Source organism: Andrena cerasifolii, chromosome 12 (genome assembly GCF_050908995.1).
Source record: "Andrena cerasifolii isolate SP2316 chromosome 12, iyAndCera1_principal, whole genome shotgun sequence".
NCBI classification, from domain to species: domain Eukaryota; kingdom Metazoa; phylum Arthropoda; class Insecta; order Hymenoptera; family Andrenidae; genus Andrena; species Andrena cerasifolii.
Window position 1 is genome coordinate 10,931,677 of NC_135129.1, and position 13,003 is coordinate 10,944,679.

General features: G+C 38.4%; 2 protein-coding genes and 1 pseudogene across 5 annotated transcripts in view; 2 read left to right on the forward strand and 1 right to left on the reverse strand.

The window, feature by feature from the left end:
* Nucleotides 1-481: 481 nt before the first annotated feature.
* Nucleotides 482-2,783, reverse strand: LOC143375598 (rac guanine nucleotide exchange factor JJ). 2 transcript variants are annotated; one of them, XM_076824905.1, is made up of 8 exons: nucleotides 2,482-2,783; nucleotides 2,276-2,406; nucleotides 1,977-2,198; nucleotides 1,732-1,918; nucleotides 1,228-1,640; nucleotides 1,018-1,155; nucleotides 779-943; nucleotides 482-708 (listed from the first exon to the last, which is right to left on the reverse strand). In XM_076824905.1, the coding sequence occupies exons 1-8, from the start codon at nucleotides 2,576-2,578 to the stop codon at nucleotides 541-543; spliced, it is 1,521 nt and encodes a 506-aa protein (XP_076681020.1). In that variant the 5' UTR covers nucleotides 2,579-2,783; the 3' UTR covers nucleotides 482-540. The 2 variants fall into 2 exon arrangements, with proteins under 2 accessions (XP_076681020.1, XP_076681019.1); XM_076824904.1 differs by having other exon boundaries at nucleotides 2,276-2,783.
* Nucleotides 2,784-2,999: 216 nt separating this feature from the next.
* The window catches only part of LOC143375596 (membralin), a 74,669-nt gene continuing 64,665 nt past the window's right edge, over nucleotides 3,000-13,003 (forward strand). Inside the window, exons 1-8 of one of the 3 annotated variants that reach the window (XM_076824900.1) lie at nucleotides 3,000-3,191; nucleotides 3,967-4,399; nucleotides 4,497-4,732; nucleotides 4,814-5,042; nucleotides 5,120-5,258; nucleotides 5,354-5,588; nucleotides 5,677-5,767; nucleotides 9,412-9,469. In XM_076824900.1, the coding sequence (XP_076681015.1) occupies nucleotides 4,133-4,399; nucleotides 4,497-4,732; nucleotides 4,814-5,042; nucleotides 5,120-5,258; nucleotides 5,354-5,588; nucleotides 5,677-5,767; nucleotides 9,412-9,469 (1,255 nt within the window). In that variant the 5' untranslated portion in view covers nucleotides 3,000-3,191; nucleotides 3,967-4,132. Of the gene's footprint in view, nucleotides 3,192-3,753; nucleotides 3,902-3,966; nucleotides 4,400-4,496; nucleotides 4,733-4,813; nucleotides 5,043-5,119; nucleotides 5,259-5,353; nucleotides 5,589-5,676; nucleotides 5,768-9,411; nucleotides 9,470-13,003 lie in introns of those variants that run through there. The other 2 variants (XM_076824898.1, XM_076824899.1) reach the window with 2 other exon arrangements.
* LOC143375601 (cytochrome P450 9e2 pseudogene) lies at nucleotides 9,996-11,851 on the forward strand (annotated as a pseudogene).

Genomic DNA, 13,003 nt, shown 5'->3' on the forward strand with positions numbered 1-13,003 from the left:
GTTACTTATCTTTCTTACGTGCCCGTGTTATCTTTGTTATCTGTTGTTATACACTTCAAATATCTATCCTACCTGGATCGAAAATGATATTTTGTTAATTATGTGATAAAAATTTCGATTCTGTTATCATTTGTAGGTATCGGTCATGATTCCGGCTCAGCCGATCTGGGGACTTTTGTTACAATTCAATACCTTCACAAATATATCCAAACATATCCGCCAAAAACGGATGTATAATTTTCCGTAGCATCAATTATTGAGAAATGCGCACTGATTGCGTTTCTTATCGTTTCTATCGTTTCATAGAATGAAGCCGGTTACTTTATCTTCGTGCGCGATAACTAGTTATTTGTTCTTTGGTATTTACTGGTTGAAGAAAGCTCCGGTGTTTGAATACCGTTCAATCTTGCGGACCAGCGAGAGATTCTTATCATTCCATTTCAAATGCTACCAATGGAAAGTTAGGAAATAAATACACGGCTATAAATTAATTACTTTATTAATTCGTTGATTTTAATACCGAAGGCTAACTGAACTGCGTTACCTAAATCTAAAAAATTCTCTTAAAGACGATCCAATGGATGAAAAAAACTCGCCGATAGAGTTGAACGTCGATGGTGTGTTTTGGTCGAAATTTAATGAAGGAACAGGAGGTAGACATGGTTCGGAGTTCTCTATGCAATGTACATTTTGCTTATCTGCAATATTCTGTAAAAGAATGTAGATAAATATTATGTCTACTTCTTTTATCATTAGATTGCGTAATGTTCAAACTTACACAGCTAATGTTCTGTACACAGGATTCGATATATTTCGAACTATCATCGTTTTTAAACCTTTTAAACTTTCTCAGTACTGAGAAACAATTATTTTCCGATTGAATATCTGCATCCGCTTCACTGTCCTTTTTAAAATAAATAATTCTTGATGCATCCAGATTAACCTGTTAGTTTAAAGAATATAATAAAGGAATGTATCCGAATGTATTAAGAACTAATCGAAAACTATGATAACAACCTCAGCTTCCTCGCCCAATCTCTTCCTTTTACTAGAAACTATCGGTATACTTTCCGATGGAAACAGATTAAGATTATTGTGCCGTAGTGGTTTTCTAGAACTACTATCCTTTCGTAAAGTTTGTCTACACTCTGCATACTGAGATAATAAAACAAATCAGATGAATCACGACGTCTGAAATACTTGTATAAAAGTAACATTTACTAATACCTTTTTTATAGAACTTTGTATCGCCTCTATCCATAAGCTGCTATCGTCTCTTTCCGAATAAAGTAAGAGCGTTTCGTTTAAGCAAGTAACACGAAATAGGCCACCGCTTAAGACACATTCGACCCTGCATTTATTCAGCGGCAAAACGCAGCATACAGTTAACGAATTTTCTGGATCACCCTTGCAATACAATAAAGTGTCACTGAGGAGGACAAAATATCTCTGGTACGCGGAATTCCCGCGCCTCGACACTCTCATTAGTGCTCCCTGCTTAATCAACTTCCTACCAGGCTTTACTAGATTAATAGGATTGGTAATACATTTCTGAAGTTTCAATAATTTCTGTGTTTCTTCGTGTTGCTCGACCAAAGTGTTTATGTGCCTCGCTGCCTTCTCAACCTCTACCAAACATACTAAAACAATTATTTATTTTGTCTGTAACAGTTAAAACCAAAACAACACCGATCTACAGGATAAAGCTACGCATTCGTCTTTTATAGTTACCTTGTAGAAGATTATATTCTTTATGTTTATTAGGTGTATGCTGCAAGACTTCTTGCAAAAGTAATTTATATCTAGGTACCCTCTGTATCGGTGTAATTAATAACGAAGGCAATTTTCTGCCAACTTCCGGTCTCGATTCTTGTCTGCTAATAAAACTTTTTAACACAAAGTCATTTTCTTGCTTTGTCTGAAAAGGATTCCACTTGTAGTGATTTGTAACCGAGGTATTTTTGATAATACCATACCTGTAGTAAGGATAAAACTTGCTCATAGTCGTAAGCGTAAACGGAATATAACTTAAAAAACGGAGCGAGCTTATGAAATGCACCAGATATATTTTGCGGATCTTGTTTTAATTCTTTCACCAATTCTCCGCTGACATTGTACAAAGTTTTTATATTTTCGGATAATGTTGAAAGCAAAATGTGATCCAATAATTTCTTTTTGAACATGGGCTGTATGAAAAACTGAAACAATTTTAATTATATAGATACGATAATGTTTCATAAATTATCAGGCAAGTATGAAGACAAATAGCGAGTACCTCCATTAAGATTTCTAATTGCCGCAAATACGTGACTTCTGTCGTTAAAATTTCTTGAACAGCTCGGGACCTCAAATTCTTCTGCTTCTCTTCAAAATGTTTCTGATTACTTTCGTTTAAACTGTTAAGAACTGGAAACACAACGTATACATATAGAGATTTACACACAAAAACAAATCGACAAACACGTGAAGCATACGTTATACCTTTCATGCGACTACGCATACTCAAGAAATTCCTGTTATTTATAATTGCTTTTAATTCATAACTGAGAGGAGTTTGTGGTGATCTCGGTGAATTCATAATTGTCAATAGAATCAAGTGTTTCACGAATACATTAAATATGTCGGACTATAAATACGTTTCAGTATTTACATAAACATGATTTTTCAGTTTAAGTTCAGACAAAACTATGGGACGTTCTTCTAACAAAACTTTACTATTACAATAAATTAGTAGCTGTTTAAAAAATACTGCATTGGTTAAAATTCAAAACTATGAGTTGTATTCGTTCATCGTAATCATCGTTGCATGATAGTGACTTTCTTCGTTTGAACGTGCTTCGCTTGGGTTTAAAATTGCCCTATCAATGAATATTAGAATCGGTCGAATTGTTTTATTGGTCGGTCGACAACAGAATCCCAATAAAAATTAGCAGCAGATAGGAATTTTTGGCGCTAGGCGGCTTTCTAGAATTTCTGGCACGATTATGTTGGCGATCATGCGGGAGTTAGGGACTAATATATACGGGTTGTAGAATATCAAAACATGACGATGAAGTGACAATTTAACGAGAATCGCATTTGTTAATATCCGCAATCTGTATTTTTATGAATTGATTATTTGTAGTGACACGGAAGGCATGAGTATTGTTAGAAATTCAACGCTGCATGTATCTCTTCAGCTTTTAAACAAGGTACGATATGGTTGGTTTGTGTCTGAAAATTTTACCAGCGGTTCATGTGTCAGCTGTTAAATGTCACATCCGGGTAATAATGATATACCCGAAAAATGCATCCACGAAAAAGCGCAGGCCGTGTAATATTATTGAAATCCATTCGCGACGCGTAATTATTATTTTTCTAAATTGCTTAATTACGTAACGAAATTCGTTATTGCTACGTAAGGCTATTTTTTAAACGGCGACAATTTTTTTCCTGCTTACAGTGTAATTATGTAAATAAAAATAGAACGCTCGATCTACTTGGAAATTCTGACACTTTCTTTTTTTCAATTGTCACTAGATCATAACAGAGAATGTAATCGTGAGATAGGTTATGATGCTTCCAGTACTCATGTCAGAGGTTACGTTCCACGTTGGTTACGATTGTGTTAATAATAATTAATTCAGTAATTCAATATGTAAAAGTTGCGGGACGTGTTTATTAAAAGTCGGAATAAGGATCAAATGTGTTCTCAGAGTATCGTTAGTATCACCGTATATGAATGCACACGAAAGTAACCTTTACGTTTGGTATTATAATTTATTTAGATTCTAATTTCGGATTAGATAGACGTATGCATTAAGAAAAGAAAGTGTCATGATACGGAGAACAATACATATTACGTATTTATGTGCCGTGGCGCAAAGAAAGTCCTATGTATTGGTACTCGACTGTTTTTTAGGTTAGAAACGCAAACGTTACATTATTGAATTGTGAAAAGTGTTGAATTGTTGTTACTTGTTTCAGGATATTTAGAAAGTACCTTGAACGTGGAAATGTACATACACATTGTAAATACCTTGACAAATATACAAGCACCTTTTAAGAACTTTCATACATGTAGACGTACGAGTGAAAGATATTAATTAATGGAACATCATTTGCTGGAAGCAAATATTACATAATATTTATAATGCCACAAGTGGATGGCGGTGCTACACCAATAACGAATAATCAGAACGGTGCAGCTGTACATAACCATCGTAATATCGGTGGTGCAACTCGGTCAGCCTTAAATAATAATAACATGAATACTGCTAGAAATAATAATACTCAGAACCCATTCGTGAATGTACGGGAGAGACTGTTTCATGCAATATTTATTAAGGCTGCATTGACTTACGCAAGAACATTTCCGAGACCTGTCAGAAGATTTATAGAATTTATAGTTTTATTAAAGGTGAGCTTCTTATACCGTTGAATTATAAGTGCGATATATCGATGCGATTATTATATTACTTACTATAATTAAATAACTTTTAATTGCAAATTTTCAGGCTATATTAGCGTTATTTGTGTTGGCTTACATTCACATAGTATTTTCACGTGCACCAACTAACTGTTTAGAACACATAAGAGATGATTGGCCACGGGATGGCATATTAAGAGTTGAAATACTTAGGAATGGCGGAGAAGACTACAGTATAGAAAAGAGTTATGCGAAAGAAGAGAAATTGCGGCAGGAGAAGGTTGACGATTTAACTAGTGCTTTGGGAATATTAACCAGAGATGGGTAAGAGCGACCACAGTACGCTAAATAATTCTTATTATCTGTTTCGCTGGGTGTTATTAATGTTTCCTATTGTTTTAATAGATTTATCAATATTGAACCATCCGCCGTTGATGATGATAGAGACACCGCTAACACGTCTAATGAAGAAAATCACGACAGTTTAACGTTATCTGAGAAAGAAGTAGTTATGAGAAGCGCTACTGGCATTCCTGGCGAAGCGCAAGATCCAGATTTAAGTACGAGTAACGCAACGACAAGTCCATCGCTGTCAACAAAACTTTGGGCTGAACTAAATACGGATAGCGAAGAAGTGCGTACAATTAAAGAAGTATTAGAATTCTTACTCGGATCGAAAATTCCAAATACTATTTCGAATTAACATTGTAGGTATCGGATGAAAAAGTAGTACCGCTCACGAACGCACAAAACAATACTGCAGGGCAGGATGCAAATAAATTGAACAAAGAAGATATTATTCAACCCTTAAAGGAACAGAACTCCGAAGCTGATAAACTTGCTAGGGCAGGTAATGATTCCATGGTCTTTAAAATAACAGTAATGATCTTAATGAAATAATTATCCTATCAGCGTTACTTATTAAAATTATTTATTTTTTTTTAGACGATAGTTATATCGTGGAATATTCGCTAGAATATGGTTTCTTGAGACTTTCACCCGTAACCAGACAAAGGTTAAACATTCCTGTAAAAATTGTTACTTTAGATCCTGTGAATGATAAGTGCTTTGGTGATGATTTTTCAAGATTAATACTCGACGAGTTCTTGGGATACGATGATTTATTAATGGCGAGTATTAAGACGTTGGCGGAACAGGAAGACAATAAAGGCTTTCTACGGTAACTAACTAACTAAACAATACAACCTGCTAAATATTACTGAAAAAATTCACTTCCCAAAATCACAATTGTACATTGTTATTTACAGAAATGTTGTGACTGGTGAACATTATCGATTCGTGAGCATGTGGATGGCCAGAACTTCGTACCTCGCTGCATTTTTCATCATGTTAGTTTTTGTAAGTACATCTTTTTCTGTTTTCAATAATACGCCATAAAATGCAAAGCTGGATAATAGGATACAGTATCTATATAAATCCGTGTTTTTAATTATGAAATTTATTTAAACTGGTTAGTGCGCAATTGGGAATCTTGTTTCTTAAGTTATATTTTTATCAATTTCTCTTCTCCTTAGGTGTTGATAATACTGTGCTTATTTAGATTTCATTTCACATTGCAGGAAATTAAATTAAGTCATTTATCTCGTGAATTGTGAATTACAGTATCACGAGTGCTATCTTAGGTATAAGTGTGAGACTGGACCGTTCTGTAGGTGTAAATTAGATTTAGTTTCATGTGCTACATGCTTCCGATCTGGATATATTCCTCTCCATCAGGGGGAATGGTGTCATACATATCCACACGACAGCGCGGTACATGTAAAAGGATATGGCAATCAATTCAAAGTAACCATGCACTGAGTTAACCCTCCAACCCCTTGCATCCTCGCAACCAGTGATCCCTTTGGAGTAGAACCGTCGGCTATAAATCAACGTTATTAGGGGCATCATATTCATTACAGAGGCCCCAAGTCGGCAATTTTGTCCCCAAATACGTTATACCGTCGCCGCGCGTTAGAGGCAGTAATGATTGTCAAGGATTCTCCATTGATCGGGGAGGGTTTTTGGCCAGCCAATAATGGCATTTTATTTTATTCCGTGCAAGTATGGGTCGCACGAATCGGAGTACACGTTAACGGATAACTTTCGCAATAATAAAGAAATAGGTGATCGCGCCAATGTATAATCCGTGGTATACTCTAACGTAAACAGCGCGGATGCCGGATGGGTCGTGAAATTTCAGAGTATTCCCCGGGTGTTACGAAGTGATTGGATCATACACGGGCCAACGCATAGCTCTGTTCGTGTTTAATGGGTTTACACCGCGCGAACAAATGAGGAATACTGCGTGCCGCTAACCATGATTCAAATGCAATGCATTGTGCGCCAGGCTACAGCTAGTTCATATCCAGCGTATCCGCGATGGATATAGTGAAAAGCCAATTACCCCATGCATGAGTAATTTCATTAGAAGAAATGTTCAGATCGTAGAATGGTAGAATATTCGAATGGTACTCTATTAAATCAGGCATTTCGAGTATGCACGTTGGTATCGAATTTCTTGAAAGCCTAACATTAGAATTATGCTGCGCGACCTAATAGCGTCCATTTTGAATTCAAATAACCGGGCGCTGGGAAGTTAGTTGCAATTGTCTGCCGCAGTGTCACGTCTGCAGCGTCACAACTTTACCCGTCGCGCCCATCACTATCGCGTATTATTTCATGGATTCGTTTCTTTGTTAGATCCCATCTGGAAGGTTTAGAATTAGATTTATCGAGGCTGGATTGCAATTTCATTGTCTTCGAGTGGCACTGTTTGCTTGACAATTAGGGGCAGCCTGGCATTTTGTACTGAATACGTTGTTACTCTTTCGTATTGAGTATCAACGTGTAGGGGGGAGGGAGGTTGGAAATGGTTCGAATGCAGTTCGCGGCGGAAAGGGGGAGACGGGTGGACCCGTGCCACAACACGTGAATGTTACTTCAGTGCTCGGGGTGCCACTGGGAACCACCCTCGGTCAACCTGCCACGAAGTCACGTGTACGGGACTGTCGTCATCTACGTATTATCCCGTATCTCCTGTTATGTGCGCATGACATCGGCCGCTCTGTTACAATGCAGTCCAGCTTGGAACACTATTCATCTCCCTTTTCTCCTCTTACTCGCTTCATCTTCAACCCACATCCGTTCCCTCTCATTCTTCTTTTTCCCTCCAGAGCTTTTCCTGTCCTACCAATCGATCTATCATATTTCTGAATTTCTTTCATTGTTCCAATCTATCGATCGATATCTATTCCATGACGTAAGAAACGCCACGGCCTGGAATTATGTACATACATACCTAGCATTCAGCTTTTGGTATTATAAGTTTAGACAACGCCCTTTAGCAGATTTATTAGGTAAATCTTTATTCTTTCATAAAGATTTTAAACATATTCTTTAGAGATGATATTTTTAACGGTGATACGATTAGCCTTTCATCGAAAAATTTCGTTGCGGCGAAAGTGACGAGACGGTGATTTCTTTTGACGTCAGTAGTTATCGACAGTTCGCGGTAAAAAGTTGCGTTACGCGTATCGTTTGCACGCGACTGATGAAAATGAATGCATAGGCTGCTCGTGTGGCGCGCTACTGGAAATGGAAGACTCCGAAGCAGGTACAGCGGCCCTTTCTTAAATTTTTCGTATTTGAATATGAGCATTCGACAAATATTCCAAGCTTGGAGGCATTTTAAAAGCTTTCAGGCAAACAATAGATATTAGAAATCCATTAGAAAGTAGTTTACTTAAATTCTTAAACCAAGCACTACTCAATATAGATAAATCTTTTAACATTCCTGATGGATACGAATGCTCACGAGACTTTCAATTGCAATTCTACATACTCGAAATTTATCCCTCGCGTTTATTCACATTTACTCCCATCCCAACACAAAAATTGTTTCTTCTTCTCGTTCGAGAAAGTCAATAAAACAATTCCGTCCAAAAGATGAGGTGTAACCCTGATGAATCGCAATAAGTTTGCGAAACCCGAGAACACGATTCGCCCGTCGTTGGAAATTCCATTTGAAGTTTATTTCAAACGGAGTCTCTCAGATTTTCACGTCGGTGCCACTTTTTTTCTGTCACTTTCCCTGTAAATAACATCGGCGCGCTAGCAAAGTACTATTAAACGGTTCCGTTGCCAAGGTTGCCCCATTGCAAATAGTGAATTATCTGCGGGGGTGTCAGGTGCTGGTCCAATCCGAACCGATCGCAATTCAATTGCACTATTCACTCTGAACCTGGTAACCGAGTGCGCGCCGCACCGCTCGCAATTTATCTCGTAACACAGCTTTGTTGCAATCTCCTTTTACTAAATAACAAATATTGTCGCCTGTCACGCGTACTAATCAACACGATTCCGTATCTAGACGTGGCTCGTTCGAATCGCAGCCGAAAAATATTGCCATGGACAGAGACGTTTAGATGGATTACATCGCGAAATATAACGTTGCACCGGGAGCCAATACACTTCGATCACTATTTTTGTCAAATTTTAATCGTTTTCCCCGCCGTTAACAATATCCACTGGGAAGCACTCGTCGTATCGTTTCATAGAGAAAGATCTTTTTAAAAAAAAAAAGTAATGAAAATTCGACGAATTTTTTTAAAATTCGATCGATTTTTTTTTGTCCTGATAGTGTTTGTTTTCTACGCTTACATCTCTCTTACTTCCCTCCAATTTCTCTGTACACTGTGTGCATATTTTTAATAGGAAATTACAATGTTTCTCGCTTATTTACCCTGGTTGCCAAAATTTACCAAAATTGCTGAAAACCATGATTCTCTACATTTTTTTGTTTGTTTCAAATTTTGTTAGAATGTACCCTCGAATACTCTGTGTTCCGTGAAAAGAGAGACAATGCGGATCACGGTGCGATTGAAGCGAATTCTTTTTTTCACATGTTACCAGATTTTTCATTTATTTGCGCCGCGAGAATTTTAGTAAAATTGTGTTTGTAGTGAAATTGAATGTAACCGAGAACTTTTCTCTTGTTCCAGACTATCTCCATTTCGATGTTGCTGCGCTACTCGCACCATCAGATTTTCGTCTTCATCGGTAAGTGATTGGAAATATGATAACCGTGCTGGAAGTAGCTTGAATTATTTATGCATGCTTTGCAGTTTCGTTGAAATTGATAAATGCAAGAATTTAGTAATCTTTTTACACGATTTGGCGTAAAAAAATATATTTTACGTCACCTTACCCCTTTATCGCATGTTCATGGTAATTTTCAAACATTTCTCTAAACATTCGCATCTACATGCGAAGGGTTGAGAATCACGAGTTGCTTCTCTTATGGAAATCATCCTCCAAACGAGCGCGAACGTACAAGCGATTTGTACAAAATTTGACGGAGGGGAGGATAAAAATTAATTCTCCTCATTGACGGAGGCTATACTTCGTAATATCTTATCGAAAGTAATCTGTTATCGCCAGTATCAAGAATTAATCTATCGCTCGATCTGCGATATCACGGAGTAAACGTCCCTTACATCTGATAACGTGAAATCGATGGATTTCCGTTGCCGTTACAATATAAAAGTCCACCTGATACTGTTTTCAAAAAGTGGCCTATCTAGACAAGCAGGGTTTAAATATCGTTTTCTGAAAATCTTGGATCAGTGACCTCTTATCCAGGTGTGATCGCCAAGGCGTTTGCGTATCTCTGCCCTCCCCCTTCTCGCGTTAACCTTTGCGCGGATGCGTGTTTATTAACGTTTATAAGAGCCTTCGGCGGCGGATGGTCATTTGCAATAGAAACGTCCAGGCATGGACAATTCGACGCCGTTTACCGCGTTCCAACTATTGGCGGCCACTGTGGCCACCATTCTCACGGCGAAGTTGGTCGCGGCGTTATGTCGGCAGTGGATGTATTGGAAGAAGCTCGGGGTGCCAAGCGTGGGATGGGTGCCTGGATTGGGATCCATGTGGAAGGTTTTCATCCATCGCACGGCCGCCAGCGATGTCATAAAACACATATACAATTACCGCCCGGGCGCGAAGTACATCGGAGTAATGGACATGTCGAAGCCGACCATCGTTATACGCGACCCCGAGCTGATCAAAGAGATAGGGTTGAAGAGCTTCGACCACTTCACGGATCACAGAAGCTTCATCACGGAGGAGATGGACCCGATCTTCGGTAGGAACGTCTTCTCCTTGAGGGGCGACCGTTGGAGGGAGATGAGGAACACCCTGAGTCCTTTCTTCACGGCCAGCAAGATGAGGTTCATGTTCGACCTGGTGTGCAAGAGCTCGCAGGACTACGTCGACCATTTGTACAAGCACCCGGAGCTCTGCTCCTCGATGGAGATGCGGGACGCGTTCACCAGGTACACGAACGACGTGATCGCCACGTCGGCCTTCGGGATCAGCGTGAACTCGATGAGAGATCGGGACAACGAGTTCTATAAGGCGGGCTTGGACATCACCAATTTCAGTGGTGTGCTACAGTTAACGAAGTTCGTGATGTTCCGTTACATCCCTCGCCTGATGAGGGCGGTAGGAATCAGCTGGCTACCTTCCTCCTCGAGGGTGTTCCTTAAGAATGTTATCACCGAAACGGTGAAGCTGCGCGACGAGCAGGGTGTCGCGAGGCGGGACATGATCCACCTGCTGATAGAGGCCAGGGACAAGGAGAAGCTTTCCACCCATCAGCTCAGCATCGACGACATCGCCGCTCAGAGTTTCATTTTCTTCCTGGCTGGCTTCGATACGTCGTCCACCTTGATGTGCTTCATGGCTCTCGAGCTGGCTTTGAACCAGGACGTCCAGGGGAGGCTGCGAGAGGAGGTGGACAAGTACCTGGCCGAGGAGAATGGGCAGATCTCTTACGAGTCGCTCACGAAGATGGACTACATGGAAATGGTTGTGTCAGAGACGCTTAGGAAGTATCCCCCAATATTGGTCACGGATAGGGTTTGCAGCGGAAAGTTTCAGCTGCCACCCACCGAACCTGGTATGAAGAGTGTCACCCTAAACCCAGACGATAGCGTTTGGTTCCCCATTTTCGGCTTGCACCACGATCCCAAGCACTTCCCTGAGCCGGAGAAGTTCGACCCCGAACGGTTCAGCGCGGAAAATAAGGACAAGATCAATCCATACGTGTACATACCCTTTGGACTCGGACCTCGGAAATGCATCGGCAATCGTTTCGCGTTGATGGAGGCGAAGATAATTATGGTGCATCTGTTGCGCAAGTTTTTTATAACGTGTACTGAAAAAACGAAACCGGTTGTATATAAAAATGGTTCCTTTCAACTGAAACCGAAGGATGGATTTTGGATTGGCTTGGAGAAGAGGGACATTTAGATTTGTTACCGCTTCAGGTTATTGATTTGTTTTCTTTTTTTTTTAAGGATCTTTCTTTGTTGACTCGTTTGTACGTTTTATAAGAGAAATTTATTTAATCTGAATAAAAATTGGGCGCTGCATTAAGTTGCATTCCATTATTCACTGCATCGTTCTATGGTACAGTTAGACATTTACATCGGTGGTTAGCAGTTCTAGCTATTTAGCTCGATATTAATTCTTCTTCTTCCTACAATGCACGATTTCCATTTGATTTTTGCGTGGAGTTAAGTAGTCTAGAAAAGAGGATTGTTTAAATGCACTGCAACGTTTTCGTATGAAAATTGATTATTATTTGACAGTTCTGTTATAATGTTTTATTTGAGAATCTTTCGTGGACCTTGCAAGCTTAGCGATGAATATTTGGTACTGTTCTACGTAATCTTGTGTTTGTAGATTTCCAGGGTTTCTTAAGCTTTTTCGAAGGGAAAACGTTAAATTGCATCAAGCGTTTCTAAAAGTAATGATAAAGATTACATGTGACTTGTAGACTGGGAAGTTTGATAAGATTATATCTTATTCTTCTTTTTATAACTGTATCAGGAGTGATAGCTAAGGTTTGTCGGTTTTTAAAAACCGATTTTGAAAAAAAAACGGTAGTAGGTACCTAAGAGTTTACTGTAAAACTAATCTTCATGAGTTCATATTTTCGGAAGAAAAATACTAAACGAAATAAAGATTTATAATTTATATTTTGTACGGATTTTAGTTATTTTAGTTTTTTTTTCATTTGATTTTGTATGCAGTGTACCTATTTTATTGTTTTATATTTTTGTAGATCCATAAATATTAAATGAACTAAAAAATTGAACGCATTTGTACAGATTTTAGTTATTTAAATTTCTTTTTATTTATTGATTTTGTATAGATAGAGTATATTTTATATTGTTTTATTTTTGTAATTCCATAAATATTAAAAAAAAACTGAAAAATTTTAAAATAAGTACAAATATTTATTTTCTATTTTAATTATATTTTTTTGTGAAAATTCGAAAATTGGTTTAACCGGTGTTTGGGGAATAGTGGAACTCGAAAACCGTTTTTTTTTCAAAAGTCGGTTTTTGTATAAACCCTAGTGATAGCCTTTTCAAAATAATCATTCAGCGCCGCAATTTAAATATATTTTTAATTTCTATAGCATCTCGATGAAAGTTGACCAGTCTTTTCCCCTCTTCTTGGATCTAAATATTTTTCTGTCAAAAGTGTCTCAAAGGTAGAACCGGCTTTGACTCATTACTG